The 18,856-nt window shown below is 37.5% G+C and overlaps 1 protein-coding gene across 1 annotated transcript; it reads left to right on the plus strand.

The window, feature by feature from the left end:
• The first annotated feature begins 2,757 nt into the window (after window positions 1–2,757).
• LOC135685909 (uncharacterized) lies at window positions 2,758–17,178 on the plus strand. The gene is made up of 4 exons (XM_065202004.2): window positions 2,758–3,449; window positions 13,447–13,614; window positions 13,812–14,165; window positions 14,978–17,178. The coding sequence occupies exons 1-4, from the start codon at window positions 3,377–3,379 to the stop codon at window positions 15,592–15,594; spliced, it is 1,212 nt and encodes a 403-aa protein (XP_065058076.1). The 5' UTR covers window positions 2,758–3,376; the 3' UTR covers window positions 15,595–17,178.
• The last annotated feature ends 1,678 nt before the right edge of the window (window positions 17,179–18,856 follow it).

Consider the following 18,856-nt stretch of genomic DNA (forward strand, 5'->3'; position numbering starts at 1 on the left):
TGCTTTGCTTTTTCAAACACATTTACAAAATGGGTGTTTTCCCAAATTCTTAGGGTTGTGATCGGCAAAAATATTTTTTCTCTTTGGCCTACCAATCTTCCAAACCTGGCTACGTCACAGTTAAAGAGCAAATTTTAAAAATGGACGTTTCTATCATTTACCAGTGACCTGAAGGGTGTGGCACCAAAGTAAGTGTCTAAACCCCCCCCTTAATCATTGTTGCTTAAATCTGCCCCTGAGCACAGGGGTGCCGTTCCAAAAAGTTGGGGTGAGCTGTGCTAAAGGCGGCCTCTCAAGGCGCACCCATGAAAACACGCCGCTAAACATTTTTTATCAGTCCGAAATCTGCCCCCTATCTATCTGCCCCCTATAGTGCTTTTGTACTTAATAAATGATTCTTCATTTTTGGAATATCATTCCCGGCTAAAAATATTCAAGTGGTGCTCTACAATGCTTGACAAAATTACTTGAAACATCTAACACTATGCACTGTGTTTTTCAATTTTTTATTTCTCCCCCCCCCCCCGAATACTACTACTTCCATCCCCCTTTCTCTTCAAGACAATGTTGATACATTGAGTATCTACCCGCGTACAAGAAGCATCCTTGTGTAAGAAACAAGCCTTGTTTTCTTCAAAAGGGGCTCATTTTATATGAAACAATTCTAGGCCTGAAATTAAAATGTTTCTTATTTTCAAGAATTTTATATTGTATGTTTATGCTCTAGGATGGTTGTAGTGTGTGTATTTTACTGATATGAAACATCATACAGTAGATTATGTCTTATACATTACTACCAGTAGTATTGAATACACATCCATAGACTGTACTGTCATATAGCTTGCCTTGGTTTTTACTTGACAGTACCCATTGATAACTTAGACGCTGATGATGAAAGTCTCTGTTAATAAGGAACTTTATGAGGCCTCAGCTTAAAAAGCGGTTCCTTACATGCGGGTTCTTTCTGTAGTTTAAAAAACATACAAGCCACAAGAAAAAGCTTACTCCATGACATCTTTTTTTATCTTTAATAAATCAACATTGTCCCTACGGGAGTCGGGGTGGCTGAATTGCCTTTAAAAACTGAAGTTAGTGTTATCGAGTGTTCCAAGGCTTTTGACAGTGATTGTATTTGTGACAAGAAGGCCCCGTGTAGTTCAAGCAAAGTCTACCTTCGGAAAATTATCAAAAGCATGCGTCTTAGATAAAAAGTGATAACATGTTATCCTAATCAAAGCCTAGTTGCCAATATTTTGATTAAGATATGAAAAAATGAGATGAGCTCTACGTTGGATTTTTAAACATGGGTTTAGAATATTACAAAGGATTTTTATTGTGTACTTTTAATTTATAGCGACGCTTTTTGTCACTTAGAATTATCAAATATTTATTGCAAAACCCAATTTCATCGTGCAGTGGATATGATGGATGTCAACTGAAATAAAGGGTACTAAATTATTCTTTATAGCCACACACCCTTTTGCCGGAAATTTTTTTGCTGACTTTCGAAATTCTAAATTTTTTTGCTTTCGAGGCCCAAAAATATTTTAACATCGTTTTTGAAGGACATCGTGAAGTTTAGAAAGGACCGAGAAAGAAAGTCCAATTCTTTGTTTCATCAAAATAAGAAGATGGTTGAAAGTATATTTTAGAGTCGATATTTTGTAACCGAGTCCACTCAAGGGACGCCGGAACGACCAGGGGGGCAATGGGGGGCATACTTGAGCAAAGGGCATTTGAAACTAATCTCCAGCTACTAAAAATCCTTTTGTAGCTGTCATTTTGTTATGACCTTTTGTAGGTATCTTGAAAATCGGCTAACTTCTGGCATAAGAGATTTCTTTACAAGCTTTAAGAAATGTCGTAACGACTAAGGCAGTACAGTCAGAATTTCTTATGAATCTTTTGATAAATACAAACGGCCTTTGTTAAGGGCAATTCTATTAAAAGGATACTTTGACCCCCCTTGCCTCTCCTATCAAAGGGAAATAGGGGCGATTGACCCCCCCCCAGCCCCCAAAAATTATAACTTCAATATGTGAATCTGATCATGATCGGTGTTTTTCTCATTACATTCTTTTTTATAAGAACACCGGGGATTGATTTGCCATAAAATAAGCACACCATAAAAATGCCCAGCCTCGTATGAAAAGTTAGAAGACAAAAACAATTTGTTTTTTGAAAGCGTTCTCTCATGAAAGCAAAACAGAGCAGATTCTATGCGCAAATCAACCATACTACTGAAAAAGTCATGTAGAACGTCAAAAAAGACCTAAGAAACAATTGATGGTATATATTTGAAGAAAAATCAACGATGAAATAAAAACAATATTAAAGTCACTCCAGCATCAAATTATCCAAAAATAACACCACCAAGTAAGGGCAAAAAATTATCTAGTACTTAGAAAAAAGTGTTTCGACCGTCAATCTGTATACTGCTAAGAAAGTGTTTCGTTCGTCAATCTTTAAACTACTAAAAAACTCAAACGGATTATAGTATATAATTATTCCGACTATAATTCTTGATTAAATCTTAAATTTCAACAATGTCGCGCCTTATAACTTCAGCAACAAATTTTTGTAAAATTCATTCTTATAAAAAAGCACGCAGTACATTCAAGGTCAAAATAAATATTTCTGCAATTCACTATTTCTAATGCTTTGTTAGTGATCAAAGACTACCTCAGCCAACATATTTGCAAATAGATATTTACGAAAACTTAAGCAAATACGATAACGTGCATGATGGTCTAGAGAAACGCAAGCCACGAGGCGCCTTCCCAACATCTACCTAAAAGATAACTGATAATTGTTCTTGAAAAGGATTTGGCTTGGCTGCAAGCGAAGGTCCGGATCTTAAGAATCCACTGAAGCATATTCCAAATCCTAATCCAATCAAGATTGCTATGGGAAGAAAAATCTATTCGTAAACCTGTTAAACAAATCGCGTTGAAGGTTCGTGGAGGACGGCTGGTTGAAAACCGGCAGTGAATAGCCAGTGCTAGATGCAGAAATATTGTGGCCGAACGGACGTCGTCGACGGCGCGTCGAGTTGGTTGCTGAAATTGCGGTGTTGCGAGAAATCAAAAAGAGGTTTCCAATTTCCGTTGTCAGTTCAGCGAAATTGGCTTGCGGTGCGAGACATCTGATACAGTTCTCAGTGAAAAAAACATTGGCTACAGAGCGTGAGGGTCTTATCTTTGAACACATACTTGAGTCTCAGAAGATCATAAAAGTTTTCTCACAGCCGTGCTAAAGCAAACGGACTGTTTTCGTTTCTATATTGTGAAGCGACATTGGGGTTAATAAATTTTTATTCGATTGCGTGCACGACTCACAATAGAGCAGCTTCGCAAAGAAAGACATTCTTAACAAAATGATGATTGCAAATGAAATTAGTGGCCTGTGGTTGGTTATTTTGCTCGCCTCTATTTTTCAGTGTCTATCAGGTGAGTTTATTTTTCGAAGAAATAACTTCAATTCTGCTACATCGAGATCAAGTGTTTTGTTTGTAAGTTTTTTCTCATGGACATGCTTTATAATAAGACGCCGCAATGGGTTAAATCGTAACTCAATCAAGCTTTCTTGAGTAGCTGTACTAATGCAATTAATGGCAAGTGCTTCATTTAATAATATAAATAAATCTGAAAGGGTCTAGGCATAACAAGACGTGATGCAAATAAAGAATTCAGCTGTCTCAACTGCTTTCAACACAAAGTTTAGACAATAAAGGAAATATTTCTGTACAGAATTTAGCAAATTTGTTTTGCGTGCATTGTGCGCCACGAGTTTCATATCAGGAAATGATCGACCATGTCTAGCGAGGTGGTGACATTTGACAAAAAAGATCTATGAAAGAGGAGGACTGTTTGTAGAAGTGCCAAGGTGGGTGGATGACACCTAAATATGTTTGCACAGTCTCCTGCAAGCTGAGGTGTCTGAAGCAGGCGTGTCGAAATTGTTTGACGAAAGCGTAGATTTTGGATCAGACATAAAACAGAACTTGAAGTTCTCCAATTCCGAACGCCTTGCTTTCCAGGCTTTTGAAGGATTATGTCCTTAAAGGCTCTCATGATCCAAGTATTCCTGTATTCTTGAAGGGATAGAACTTCAAGTAACGTAAATACCCATTAAGATTAAACGTGTCAACAAAAATCTTCCGCTGAATTTGTTCTTTCATGGCTTTAATATCCACCTGATTCTCTCCAATTGCAAAAACTGTATTAACTTGTAGCCAACTAGACCAAAGGATACACTATGGTCAATAGTTGATTCACTTGTTGATCCAAATCATTTGCGCCGATCTGTTCATCAATGATTTTAAAAATGTTATTCGTCAATGCAAATGTACACGACGCCTCTTGCATCGAAAGCTTGTGAACAGACCGTGCTCTAAAAACACTTTTATCCTTGCGATTTTGATTAAACTGGTTTATTTAAAGCAAGATTATGAACATTTGCATTTTAGTTTTTGCATCGTTCTTGTTTTTCAAATGACGTTCTTGTTTTTGCATGCTTTAAGGAGTCCCCTACTTGAGGTATTCTGAATAAGACTAAAACAAAATAACCCTAATCTCTAAATATAATCGTTGCTTTTTGACATAAATGATGGTCAATGGTTGCTTTTGTGAAAAAAAATATCTCAAGTCTCTCTGAACAAGAGTTTTCTCTTCATAGATCATGCAGTTTTTTAACTGAATCATACAGCCATCCATAGCTTTTCACTCCAAAAAACACTGTCTATAAAAATCACGTAGTTTAAAATTAAAATACCCGCTATTACACTACAGATATATCTTTGACAAAATCTAGAATGTGACATGCTTAATAACTGCAGGTAACTAAATTCGAAAGCTGTTTGACAAACTACCCATTAATTGCTGCCAACATGATTTCGTTTGTTGGTCCACGCTTGTGTGCATTTCAAAGACGTGTAAAGTAAATTCTAGGCGCCAGAAGCTTCTTCAAAACCAAATGACTTGTGAAAATAATAGTTACAGAAAATAATATTTGTAACTCTGCACACAGGTTCTATTGCAAGTACGGCAGGTTCTATTGCAAGAACCACGTACAATAATTAGGACATAAACCATTTTCCTAAGAGTTTGTGAGCCTCAGCAGAGTGCGTGTTTGCTCTGTAATTAAAAAGTGCATGCCACTGTTTAATAACATTGTCAGTTATTCTAATTTGCAAAGAAACCGGGAGAAGTAAATCTCTTTAGAAATTGGTTACCAAGTCTTTGTTATCGCAAATTAAGTTTTGAACCAACGAGGAAGGATATTAGATAGAAGCACTTACTAACGGATAGTAAACGCTATCACTTAAAATAGCACAGCGAGTTTCATTTAAGCTCTAATCCTGCCCATAGTCCTGATACGCTACACTTTATTTTTGCTCAAAGCCTTTTCGAAGGGTACACACGTTTTTATTAAATACTTTTTATTTTGCTGAGCCTCAATTTTCTTGAAAAAACAACTGATTTCCAGCCTGAGATTATTCTTCAGTTATTTTTGCCCAAGGTTGCTTTATTAACAATTAAAAGACAGAGCAATGAACGTAATATTAACAGAGGGGGGTGGGGGTTGGGTGGAGGGGTAACAGCTAAAAGGGCTAGTTAAATGCTAAAATTATTTTTTATAAACCTGGTGGTTTGAAGGGATTCCCGGTTTTTTGGACGGCATGGTCCCCTGGATCGCTACCGGTACGTCACGTAACGTCTTGTTCCCCAAAATACATTCGCACTGAAACTGTGGTTTAAATTCAACTGTGCTCTACGCGGCTCATATTTAAAGTGAATCTACTGTCACATCTACTTATGGATCCTCATCTTCCATCTTTATCCGAACCACGTGCATCTCTCCATTGTGGTACAATTCACAGGGATTACGGTTATTCTTCTAAACTAAAAGGTAAACGCAGGATTTTAGGCAAAGGTGGAAGTAGCCGTCTAGAGATCCCCAATAGTAGCCAACCTGTGTTTAGATGTTTAACTGTTACCTTCACTGATTACCTTAATTTTTAAGAATACTTCAAAAGCTTTTGCTAAAATTTTTAATCCAACTCAAATTTTTAATTCAGATTTAATTCAAAATTTAATCTAAATAAAAGTTTTCATGAGGCTAGCGGTCGTCATATTGATTTTAGGAAAACAAAAAGTTAACTTACAGTGATTGACTGGGGGTAACATTTTTCGAGGGGCAAAGCACTCTAAGAGAATCTCGTCATCTTTTGAGAAAATCCTATTTTTGATCTAAAAATCTCCAGAAATCCTTTTGTTCCAGGCTTTTGCTCCAGAAATCTCGTACGCTAGTTGCAAGTGTAATTGCCCCTCGAAATTTTCACTCGAAACGATCTTCGTCGTCAAATAAGGTTTGTCTGCTTCATATCTTCATAAAATCTACAAAACAGCACAAAAACTATGGAATTGAAAAAGCTTACATCTCAACTGAAGGCACCAAAAAATTTTCTCGATTGAATCACATCATAATAAAGAACAGTCATGCAATAGAACAGGGTATGCCGGGACACCTAGACATGGGTGTCACAAAGCATATCTTTTGACAACTTGTTTTGTTTTAATTCATCTTGATTGTACTAATTTCAAAATATTTATGATTAGATTTGTTTTAAACGAGCAAGAAACCAGTGCCGAGCATTCCAGGTATCTTCAAAAAGACCTGGAAAGAATTTCTTAAACGTCGATAATTATAACACAATTATTTGTACATGCTTTTAGAACAAAATAACTCGAGGCATTGTTGCCACATTAACCACCGGATGAGAATTTAGGCGAATAAACCATGCACACCATTAGCGATAACCTAACTCAGTTACGTTACAAGAAATTCCATAATTATAAAACGTTACTTTTTTGTCCTAATATTTATCGTTGCTATCGGCTCTTTTGTGTGAGGTTAAGATAATTTGTTAACCTTGCTGTGCTTCAGGGTATCAAACATTACCAAACTACTGATTTGTCAACCCTTGAAGCAAAATCTGTTATCTGCAACAAGGCGAATTTTCTTTAAAAAGCTAGCCATAATTCACTTGCGCTCGAAAAAGCTACCCGTTAAATATGTTAAAATCACAGTTTCTTGTTTCGCTTGTTATTGCCAAGAAGCTTGTTTTTACAGAGTTGAATATTGGAATGGAAATGCCAGGGATATGTCCTGAGGTATTCGGTATTGTTATGGCAACTCGATGATGAGTAACAACAATATATTGTACTGGTTAGCTTCAGTGTCATACAGCCGTGTGAATTTGACCTTACACAAATACTATATAGCCTCGTTGTCATTTTAACTTTCAATTCAGACCAACTCTAAAAGGGAGTCCTTATTTAAAGTCCAAAAGACGGTTAATTGTTTCATGAATTAGCTCATCCGAGCCACAGACATGATCCTGTCTCCGGGGCACCAGGTTATGTATTTCTGTGGGTGAGGATAATTCTCTGGTCATAGTTAATCTTTATCTACGACAGGCTTTATTTCACATTTTATCACTTCTTTTTCTGAACATGGATAATGTAAATGCATACTGGTTAATTTCCACACAAAGGCTAATCCCCTCTTGCATTCCATGGAGTATCCTTTCGTTAATTACGTGATGTTCCAATTCAAGTATCATATTTAGGTATGACCTTCCCTGGAAATTAATGTCATCTTGAACAGAGAAACGTTGTATCAAAATTGCTTTCCTATTTGCCTAATCGAAGCAAGTTAACTTGGTTGGTTTTTATGGTATTTTGATTACTGATGTGTTAATTCCAACCTGGCAGAAATCTAAACCGAGATATCAAGAGTAAGTCTGCTTGTCATCGTCGAGATTTTACTGTTAACAAAGTAGCCTGTTTCTTTTCTGGTTGCATTGCAACCTCGAGGCAATTCCTGCATTCAAAGCGAGACTTTTTCCAGTATTGTCGAAGTCCAGTATTGTTTTGCATGAGGGCGATGTACAGTGCTACTAGAGCTTCCAAAACTACTGAAGGAAAAACTTGCTTTGACTTGGACCAGTGGCGTAACAGAATAAAGTTACCTTTAGTTCGAAAGACAAGGCCCCCCTACCTTTAGGGCCACCATCAAAAAAAATTTCTAGTTTATTTTCCTGTAAAGCTGATATTCTGGATGCTATTAACGAGTTTAACGGGCCCAAGCCCGCATGATATCTCTGTCTGTTTGAATAGAAAGTCTGTTGATTAGCATTTTATGTTTTGTCTATATTGTTTTTCAAATGCTTATTATTTGGGGGCCCTGAACTAACAAATTCCTGTTTGGCATTTTTTAAGAAATCCGGATTCCCTGGATTTTGCTTTATTGCTGGCAAGATTGACTTTTTCTTTAAGCTGGGTGTGTCATTGTAGGGCACTTGACTTGTCACACACTTGTTCCAAAGAAAGTCCAAGCTTTTAGCCAGATTTCAAGTATACTTTTGGGAGCTATGCTGCCATTTTAAGTGATTGTAGTGGGTTTCCAAATTTTGCAAACAAAAGGGGGAACATTTGTTAAAGTACACAAATCCTTTGCTTTTACGACGTCTTTGAAAAAGCAGCTCGTCACTGCGAGCCTGTCCATCTATGCCTACATTTCTTAATGTTTTCTTCATAATTTCTTTGTAGTTAAGCATTTGTAGTTAAGCACACAGTCACATGGTACTATATTTTTAAATCGGTGACTGTGTTGTAAAATGTCAAAAAATCTTGAAAAAATCTACGTGTGAAACCTCCCAAACTGCCTTTCCGTTACGTTTGAAGGATTTCACTGATGCTATTCAATTTAATAGCATTGTGAGTTTGGATCTTTGAAAGCTACTCCATTTTATGATAATTAAAATCAAAACCTTTTTCAATAAAACAATTTCCTAGAACGTTTTTCTGACAAACGTCATTAGAAAAGTAAATTATGTTCAAAATAAGAAAGATGATAAATCAGTTTTTTTGTCATGGACAGTTCATTCGTCTTTGACGTCACATGTCACTTGACTTTGATAAACCATACACCTCCATGCCAATGCTCCCAGAGACATTGTAATTTATAACTGGGTCTTCATTTCACGCAGTATTTTCTCAAATCGTTCAGTGGTCCTTGACTCTAAGCCATTTGTGATCACATTGGATTGAATGAGGATTTGAGCAAGCTAATCCACTGGCTCTCAGACCCATACACTGGAGGTTCCAAGGAAGGCTATCATAGTTGTTAGCACAGCTTTGTAAATCTATGCCTGTCTTACACGTAATACCTCTATGGTGTCCAGGTCAAGGTAAAGTGTTACATTCCGCCTTGTATGAACACCGAAAGTATAAAACGCAGGAAATCCTTTTGGTATGGAACATTTTCCCAGGGTTTATGTTTTAGTCTAATGAAGCCTACAGTCTTCTTTACACATTGTGCCAGTTGACTTTCCCTCTGACCACCCATGTTTTTTTACAGGTTTTATTATCTTATTCATTCCTAGAGTAACCTTGTTAGTGACCTCCTGTTATATCTGGAATGAAGTTCGAAACAAATGTTTACACTGTAACACATACGTGCGATTTGCGGTTAATCAAGTGATCTACTAATGCATGCATGTCTCTTTCGCAGAATCGGTGTTTGTCTAGCGTGGGCAAACCCAAATCCGGTTTTATCAATTTCGGTAGACCATTATCTTCGTGCATACTGGCGAAGAGATGCCTTAACATGTCAATTAATGCTACAGATTTCTCTTCTGTTTGGAGTCAACATCAAGTAGCTTGGTGTTTTCATTCTAATTGCAAGGAAGCATCAATATCTATATCAAAGAGAAGAATTATTAAAACTGGCATTGAAGTCTAATGAAGCCTACAGTCTTCTTCGCCAGTATTCACGAAGATAATGGTCTACCAAAATTGATCGAAGTTTTTGTTTTTGCAATAGTTGAAGTTTTTGCAAGCCTTTTAGGCCCAAAACAGAGGGTTGCTAAAATATAGAGTTGCCAAAGCAGAGGGTTTGGGTTCCTATTTAAATTCCTTTTCCTGGGTATCCGTGACGCGCTTTCATACCTCTGTCCTTTTTTCCATTGGGTATTTTCTCTGATCTCAATAGTGCAAGAAATTGTTTTTAAAGAGATTCCCGCGGTATTTTAAAGTCCACCAGTTAGGAGCAAAGTTTATGAAATTCGGTCGCTTTATATCTAAGCATTATCCTCGTTGATGTGGTACTCAGATACAAACAAGCCGTAGAAACATAGATATGTCGATATAAACATCAGATATATATGAGCCATAAGGCATTGTGCATAAATGAAACAGGGCCTTTTTAATCCGAAAATTAGGCCTATTCACCGCGTAAGTTGCATTTCCTTTGCTATCAGGTCAATAAGCAAATAAAGGATAACGAACTCATGTTCTTGAGATGTGCAATGCCTTCTGTAATTAGTGTCGTAAGAACAAGCTGATAAGGCAAAATCTGCGAAACGGATATATTGATAGAATCTTGCTGATTGGCTAACACCGATGGTAGATAATGGAGCTCTCAGCCAATCAAAATCTATGACTTTACTGCTATTCTGCTCTAAAGCCGTAACAACGAAAAGCCAAAACTAAGAAAAAATATCCTGAGGCATTGGCCTGTGGCTACAAGGCAGATGGAAAGAGAGGTCCACAGCCGAAAGCGCTGATCCTTCACATGTGCAGTCCCCCTTACATTTTCCCGTTATTTGCCTTATGGTGCAATTTTTGGTCGATGGAAAGATGGTAAATGCATTTTACTTGCACAGCAAGACTGCACATTTAAAAAAACTAGATATTTTGTATCTGGTTTTTGGGACCTCAAGAACCCCAAGTTTTTGTCTTTAAAACACCATTTCTTGCAAACTCTTGATCTGAAAGGTTTAGATGCTCACCATTCAGATGATAATAAAAAAACAAAAACAATCTGATGTAATACCATTAAGCCAAACTTTTTTGATGGTGGTTATATGAACATTCCATCATGCTTTATTCTCTTATCGATAATCCAAACATCTTGAAAACATTTCCAGGTTTACGTAAGGTATTGGACCGCGGGAATGTAGTTATCGAAGGTCATGTGAAAGCCATAAACATTTTTGGAGAACGACAAAACAAAGGTCTCTTGTACACTTTTATACATACTTTATACATAAATACTATTTACATACTTTATTCCTACTTTATATACCATACCATACCTACTGTTATATATGGTACATACGGAGAGGAGCTGTACCATTCTTTTCAAACAGATTACGAGATTTTTTTAGAAAAATAGGATCCTGGGGGATTTTTCTTGAAAATAAAAGGATAAGAAGGGTGTACGAGATTTTCGTAGAGTGATATGCCACTTGGGGGTATGTTTATTTAGGACATGTAGGAATTTGCCATTAATATTCTTGAAGCGTTTGTTTCGCAAATTTCTTTCAAAAATATTTGCTGCTTCTCATTTAACTATGGTTTATAATAAATTGCTGGAAAAGAAAAGTGTTTCACTGAAATCAGTGAAACTTTTACTGTCACTCTTGATTGAATCGTGTACTTTTAAGTTCGTTCATGCAATGGCATCTTGTCAACTACAGTAACGACGACTTCGACTACAGTTAATGCAATTATAAGGGAAAATGCAATTGAAAATCGCTAGAAAATTTGGGGTTTTGTTGTTGCAAATAATCTGCGTCTTTCTGTTTAGTGATACGCAGTTATCATTGATTACATTTTAAACCTTTTAACATTAATGGGATCCAGCTGATACGACTTCTTCGACCATGAGCATCCCGCTTCCCGTGACACTTAGTTTGTTAAAGTGAACTCGTCGGCGTATACGTATTCAGGCACATACGACATCTTCGTAAATTTTTCTCTGCTTGAAAACAAGCTGATCCAGTTATTCTTTGAAATACTTGCCCTACAGGAACAGCTATGCCTAACCATATATCCTTTAGCCTTTTCATGTCAAAACAATATTTACACTTAAAGAAATACTAGTGATGTCACAAGGAGGAGTCTTGGCGACCGTAATTTCCTGGTTGCTGCTAGCAACTTCTCATTTATCCTGCTTGAGTTGAGCATCATCTTCTTAAATTCATCTCATCCATCTTCAAGAACTGTCTTAGGCCTATCTGTTTCCTCGCGTAAAGGTTTAACTTGCTTAATATCCTCATTAAAAACGATGAATCCAGCCTCTGTTACTAAAGTTATTAATGTCTCTGCCCTAAACGTATAATAAAAAGCGGGAAAGGCTGAAGTATGCGATGCCCTAAACGCAAAATTAAAAGCGGGAAGGGCTGAAGTAAATGAATATGTTTAGAATCCTTCATTTTTCTGTTGCTAACATGACCTTTCCGGGCTTTTTTTAGTCTAAGCACCTCAGGCTATCTTGTGTTATTGTTGAATACCAGAAAACCATTTATTCATGTCTGGTACCAGAAAACCTCATTTTGAATTAGCTTTTGATATCATTTTTATCTATTGTTGACCGCAAAATCCAAACAGGCTTCCCACAATTGAAACTGGATTCCAACTGAAGCCACTCCCTTTACTGCCTAACATCTTAAAAACCCTATAAAATAATAATATACTGCCCTGGCATAGCAAAGCTAGATCTTATAATTTAAGACTTGTAAAATACGCCACCATGTTGACATTTTTTTACACTCGCCACCGATTTTCAAATACACAATCGATTTTAAAAGAGCTTTGATTTAAAAGCTTTAAAGTTCCAGTTACCTGGGTACTGGTACTGGACCAAAGCCGCAAAAATAATGAGGATTGCAGTAAGTGCCGTGCTCCATCCTCAATTTTTATTAAAGCAGTTTCAATGGTTAAGAGCATGCCTCATCTGCACATTACCAAACCCACATATCATGGACTAGAAGATATAAGGACTGTCAGTAATCTTCGCAAGGCTTTTTCTGCTCTGCTGCCTATACCTAACAGTGGCGTCTTCTCTACTGATAGAAAAGCATCACGGCATGCTTTCGTGCTAATTCCGACTGAATGAGATACTCACGCAATGCTGAGGACATAGAGTCATTTTCAGAGAAGATTGTGATCCTAAATAGGTGTTGCTGATTACGCCGACCTCATTCACTCCTAATCACTGGGACACATGATCTTTGATGAAGTTCTATTGCAATTTATCTCGAACCACATCTAACATCTAGTTATTTGTCTAATATTCATGCGATTCCTTCTTTGCTGAATTGTTTGTATGGGCCGGTGCCTCCCACATTTTCATGGCCCACATTTTCATGGAGCAGAGTGCCCTAGTTTTCATATTTCATTGTCCCCACTGAATTTGGTAAACACCTTGTATGTAGGCCGACAGCAGATCTTTTTCATTTTTCTATTGCTGTCATCTGACAGTTATAGGGTTTAGAAGAGCAGAATTATTTTGCAAGGATAAAAGTAGACTAGAACGACTTCGTGATATAATTTTTAGGCCATGGGATCATGAAATTTTTTCTTTTCCTCGTAGCACAAATGATGTGGTCTTCATGGTCCAGGTATTCTGCATGTTCGGTTACTTGTGGGCAAGGCCGTCAGCGACGACAGAGACAGTGCATGATAACTTCTCCGACGTCTTCAGGCACCTGTCCTGGGCCTAAAGAAATGTATGCTCCATGTCAAATGTTAGCTTGTCCAGGTTTGTAGTTTCTTAGGATTCAACTTGCATTCAGATGGTTGCATCTCAGTCTTAAAAACTTTTAGGCTGTTCCAAGAACAATAATTAAAATGTGTTTACAGTGATTGTCTGCCATTCTTAGTTGTCTCGTTCCATGCTAGACAGCGTCACAGGTTACCAGGCTTCTAATTTTAACCTCTTTTTTAATTTATGCGCAGAAGACAAAGTTCTCCCCTGTAACTGTGGATGTTCCCTGGAGGAAAATAAAGGCCAAATCTTATCTCAGCTGCCAAGTAAAGAGACCAAAAGTTGTGAATGGCGAATTCTTGCACCTAAGGGAACGACAATATCATTAAATGTAACTCGCCTTATTTTGAAGGCGGGTTGGGTGCGTATTGCCAGTGGCAAAAAGACCCTACTGACTCTACTTAAGCCAGGCCCTGAGCCTCCTTACCCATGGAAGTATAAGTCAGAGGGAAATCTGATGACTTTAGAGTTGCTTTCATACCCAGATGCAAGTGGCAATGTGGATTCCAATACGTACCTGGCAGCAAAATATAAACATATTCGAGGTATGGCTTTAGCTTGCTTGTTAAATGCTAAAACCCTATCTGCTAGACTCCCTTAAAGGACAGCAGAAAAAAAACTATCTTCGGCGAGGGATGATAATTATTTTTTACCTTTCCTCTTGACATTGCAATCCACTGTCAGTCTCAGATACCTAACCACATAAGCAAGACAAACTTAAAAGGGCTTTAAAAGCTCTAACCATTCGCACACAGCTTTGTCGTAAATATTGTTACAAATGTCCAATTCTGAAGAACTGTGTCAGATATATGAAATTGTTTTGGAACTTTTAGTAATAGGTTTGAATAAATGTTTGCCAAGTGTCTAGTTCTTTAAAGGGTTGCCTTACTTTTGTCACACAAGATCAATTTTCTTTCCCTTAGTAGATATGAACTCCCGACAGTTGATAGAATTACTCATGAGAGTACTGTGTTCCATATTTGTCTTTAAGATCATCTGTATTTTTTACAAGATTTGAAAATGGTTTTGAAAAATAGCAGTTACTTGAAAACATGACCACTTGTAGTCCAAGAGTAAAAAAGAACTTCTCAGTCTTCACAAATGTGGTCACGTGCTCGCTTTCGGCCTTTATTCTGAATTTTTAAGCTCTTGAATCTGGTCTTTTCAAAGCCATTTTCAAATTTTGTGCCGCTAAAAAATTGTCCATAAACTCTTTATGTGTATGTAATGTTTTTGATGTTGCTCCTTTGTTCCAAGTATCAATTCCATTAGAAACAGTTTTCTGAAAGGTTAAAGATTTAACTTAACGTTAAAATCAATTTCTGAACCATTTGCTGACATATTTTTGTCGTTTTAGCAAACTCAAACCAGCCAGGCAATGGCGGGAAGGACGATAATAGCGCGGTGAGCAACAAGCCGAATTCCCTAGAGGGACACAGTGACAAAGAGCCGAACGTGCCTGCGATCATTGGGATTACGGCATGTGTTATCGTTATCATATTAGTTGCCGTGTTTCTTGCAGTTCGAAGGCATCATAGGAAAAATTCTAGTGATTCTGATGCTACTAATGAAGCAGTTAACCTCAGCACGGAATTCGATTACAAGGGACAACAAAACGCGAACGGGATCAAAGAAGAGAAACCGTTGATGGATGGCAAAGGGTCGCCTCAATTACCTCGCGCGGATCGATGCGCTATGCCGCAGTCGCAACTAGTTATGCGACCTAATGTGACTCAGGGAAGAGACTCTTCATCAGATACCGTCAATTATCCAATTCCAAATCAATATAACGGACAACGAAGGATGAATTATCCGCCTGACTTGTACATGAAACCTCCTCCTCTCAATTACATGCCGGACCCAAACATGGTGCGGATGGTTCCAGTAACTTCAACCGGACTAATACTGCAGTCTCCTCCTCAGCAACAATATATGATGCATGTGCCACCGCCACCGCGAAGCGATCACAGTTGATAGATCGCTCTTAGGAATCCATGGTGACATGGTGGCTGTATTGATTCTCATACACACTGATTCAGAGCTGCAAATGTCGCTTAGACTTAACAATACACGAAAAAAGGCAAACATTTTAATGGCTACATCCTTCTCTTCTGTAATGTATTTATTTTTTCAGAGTTCTTAGGATTTTGGTGTTAGGAGCCCTTCCAAAAATCATAACGAGTCTGCCCACGATTGTTAATAAATACAAAGAAATAATCATTCAATAAATTAACAATCATGTCGACCTGAAACTTCTAATTTTTGTCAATCAATTTTTGTTGAAAAATTGTTACAAATGGGAATAGGATGCCTTCAGTATTTACAGCCGAGATGAGAACGCTAAATTTTTAAGTGGAAGAAGGAAGCGATATCCTTTTGAAACAGAATCCAGCTTGAAATCCTTTTTGCTTAAATACTCAGAATTTGCATTTTATAAACGCATTGCTTTCAAATGAGAACTTCGCTGATTTTTTTCAATGAATTTTTCTTCGCTCAGGGAAGGATTAAACGATCCATGTATGATTCAGCTGAAGCGGTATCTTCACACACTTACAATCCAATTTCTGATCGCAGAAAACTCGCAGAAATTTATAAGTAGATTTTCGAGTAAGAACGGCCTGCACTCGCCAGATAGTCTTAATTTCTTCCTGTCGCATTTCCGTGGCGGCATGTCCGATTGTTGCTCGCTGGAGTAGCCTGGGAAGGAATCTAATTGTTAATGCTATTTTTAATAAGTTCGTTTCACGCATCTCGTTTAGTTTATAGGAAAATACAAGCATGAGCAATGAAATTGCTGTTGTTTATTATTGATGTTTTTTTAAAGCGTCCCTTTGTTTGTTGTGCTTTGATTTGTTTAAAGACATGGAATCGTTCCAAGAAATCGAATTTTTAGTTGTTTCATTCGCTCTCCCTCAATTACCATTGCGGTTGTTTTTCTGACATTTCTGCACGGGATGGCACATTAATTCCCCCCTTGCTGCAACCGATATCTTATTTATTTGTTTTAATGTTGAAAATGGATGGTTGGTCTCAAGATCCATAGCTTGTATCCTTTGATTACCTTTGGAAGTATCTTATTCATATAATCTGCAAGAAAATTATAGAAAAAAAACAAAAAGTAACCAAAACATACCTAGCCTTGGGGATTTTCGAAAATCAGGATCAAGCATGTTGCACGAGATTTAAATCAAATTTGTTGGAATAGTTTTAAAGTTTCTTCAAAAGTCTTCTTTTTTACAGTTGCAAGACGATCTATTTCTCAGTTTATGAAATTTTCATCGAGTTAGGTTTAGTTTTCGCGCTTACTATTGTTTTCGCTCCGGTGGGTATATCTTTCAACTAATTAGAATTTTGAATGGCTGAAATCTTGAAAAAGTTATGAAACAGCCTGAAAACGTTAAAAAATGCCACTCTGCTATGTTAACGCAAACCGTTGTGTGAAAATTCTGTAATATCAAAAGGTTAGACTGCTAAACAACGTTAATGATGTAATAGAAATTTATCGCATTTGTAAGTGTATATAAATTTGTTACAAAATAAAGTTGATTCTTTTCGTAATCGATTCTCTGTTTTCGAAACCATAACACGTGGTTGTGGTAACAAAAATCTCTTTTTAAGAGAGTTTATTATAAACCAACGGGTTCCAACTCCTCAAGACCAAACATCTTCAGACTAACCAGATATCCTTTGCCTATAATTGTATCGAGTCGTCATTATCTCGTTGAATCAATTCATACAGTCTTTATTATAATTTCTCTAGTTTTTCCCGTGGTACGCATCAAAAGTTTTGTTCTGACCCCTCTCTCGACCAGTTCTCGTTGAGACCTCGAGTTTAGAACAGGACAATAATTTAGACCCTTGTAATCGAATAAAGCGACCTTATGGTTACTAAGGTTCCAAAGAATAAGAATTGACAGCAAATGACGTTGGGACTGACGTACACATTTTGTCATGTTTCTACTCACATAAAAGTCTTTTCAAGCCAAATAAACGTAGGGTCAGATCCTTTGAAGTGCATGAGCCCGATAAAGAATGATCACTTTCTAAGAATGCCTGTGCGTGTTGATGTTTTTGTAGGCATCAAGAGGCATGAAACTTTTCGATTACCTAAACTTCATCGGTCTCAATGTAAGGACTGCTATGCTAGAGTGGTAATTATAGGTGTGGCGAAACAAAGTCTCAGTTTTACAGGTTTACACTTTTCAAGGGTGTCGAGGTTGTCGACGTCGAGAACGTATTGATTCAAAGCTTAGCACAAATTGAAGGGTATCTCTCCTACTGCAGGCTTTATCTTGTTAAAAACGTAACATTAAGGGCAGATAAGAACGGTTTGGAAATGTGAAAGTAAATTGGATTACGCTTTAAATATCTTAAGTTGCATTGAAATTAAGTAAACACCACGTCTGCGGAATATATCATGATAATTAGGAGTTTCTTTGAGACAGTAGAATCCTTGATAACAGTCTAAGACCATGAATCAAACAGTAAAGAGTGGCGTGGCACGAATTCTGATGGCCTGAGTGGGCTAACCACAGCACACCCAACCCTCGGGCCTTACACATGATGATAAGAAGTGGAGCCTCGTTATGGATGAGCCTGCGTAGGCATAAGGCACCACAAAGAAGCACGCTACAGGGTAATGAAAAGATCTGTTGCAGAAATCTAGTGGTTGCAAGATAAAAGTGTCAGTTCAGTAGCTGAAGAGGAGAGGGCGGTGCGTGAAAAACTTAGGCTGAACTTGCGAAGTTGATTAAATCAGTCATGAAACATTATCAATTGTGCGCTGAACGGCCCATTATTTGAACGCACGAATCATGATTGTCAGTTCAACCGAATTTATCACGGTGTTGTTGGGGCTTTGCTATAGGCTGCTTTGCTATAGGCTCCTTTGCTAAAGGCTCCTGGCCCTTTCTCTATCATCACTGACTACAAAAAAGTGTTATCGAACCAAAACAATTATTTGATACTTCCACCATTAACGACTGTCTATCTATCATTTGTCGACTTTCTGCCTTCAACAGTCCAATTGAGATATCGAAGTTTTCACCTATCAGGAGACTGGGCAGCAAGGTGTCACCCCTTCCTTATCCTCCTTATCCACGGACCGAACCTATTACAATAGAGGCCGCTCATTTTATATGGCCGCGGATTCAATATATGTAAACAGAGTGATATATCAACCAGTGGATGGGTTCATATAATATAGTATGAGGGAAACAGCAGTTTTCCATATTAG

The sequence above is a fragment of the Rhopilema esculentum genome, chromosome 6, assembly GCF_057945365.1.
Source record: "Rhopilema esculentum isolate cy_ngs chromosome 6, ASM5794536v1, whole genome shotgun sequence".
Classification (NCBI taxonomy): Eukaryota; Metazoa; Cnidaria; class Scyphozoa; order Rhizostomeae; family Rhizostomatidae; genus Rhopilema; species Rhopilema esculentum.

Coding starts and splice junctions, on each gene's coding strand:
- LOC135685909 (XM_065202004.2), top strand. CDS start 3,377: ATGATGATTGCAAATGAAATTAGTGGCCTGTGGTTGGTTATTTTGCTC. Junction 3,450..13,446: donor TATTTTTCAGTGTCTATCAG/GTGAGTTTATTT, acceptor TTTTCCTCGTAG/CACAAATGATGTGGTCTTCA. Junction 13,615..13,811: donor TCAAATGTTAGCTTGTCCAG/GTTTGTAGTTTC, acceptor ATTTATGCGCAG/AAGACAAAGTTCTCCCCTGT.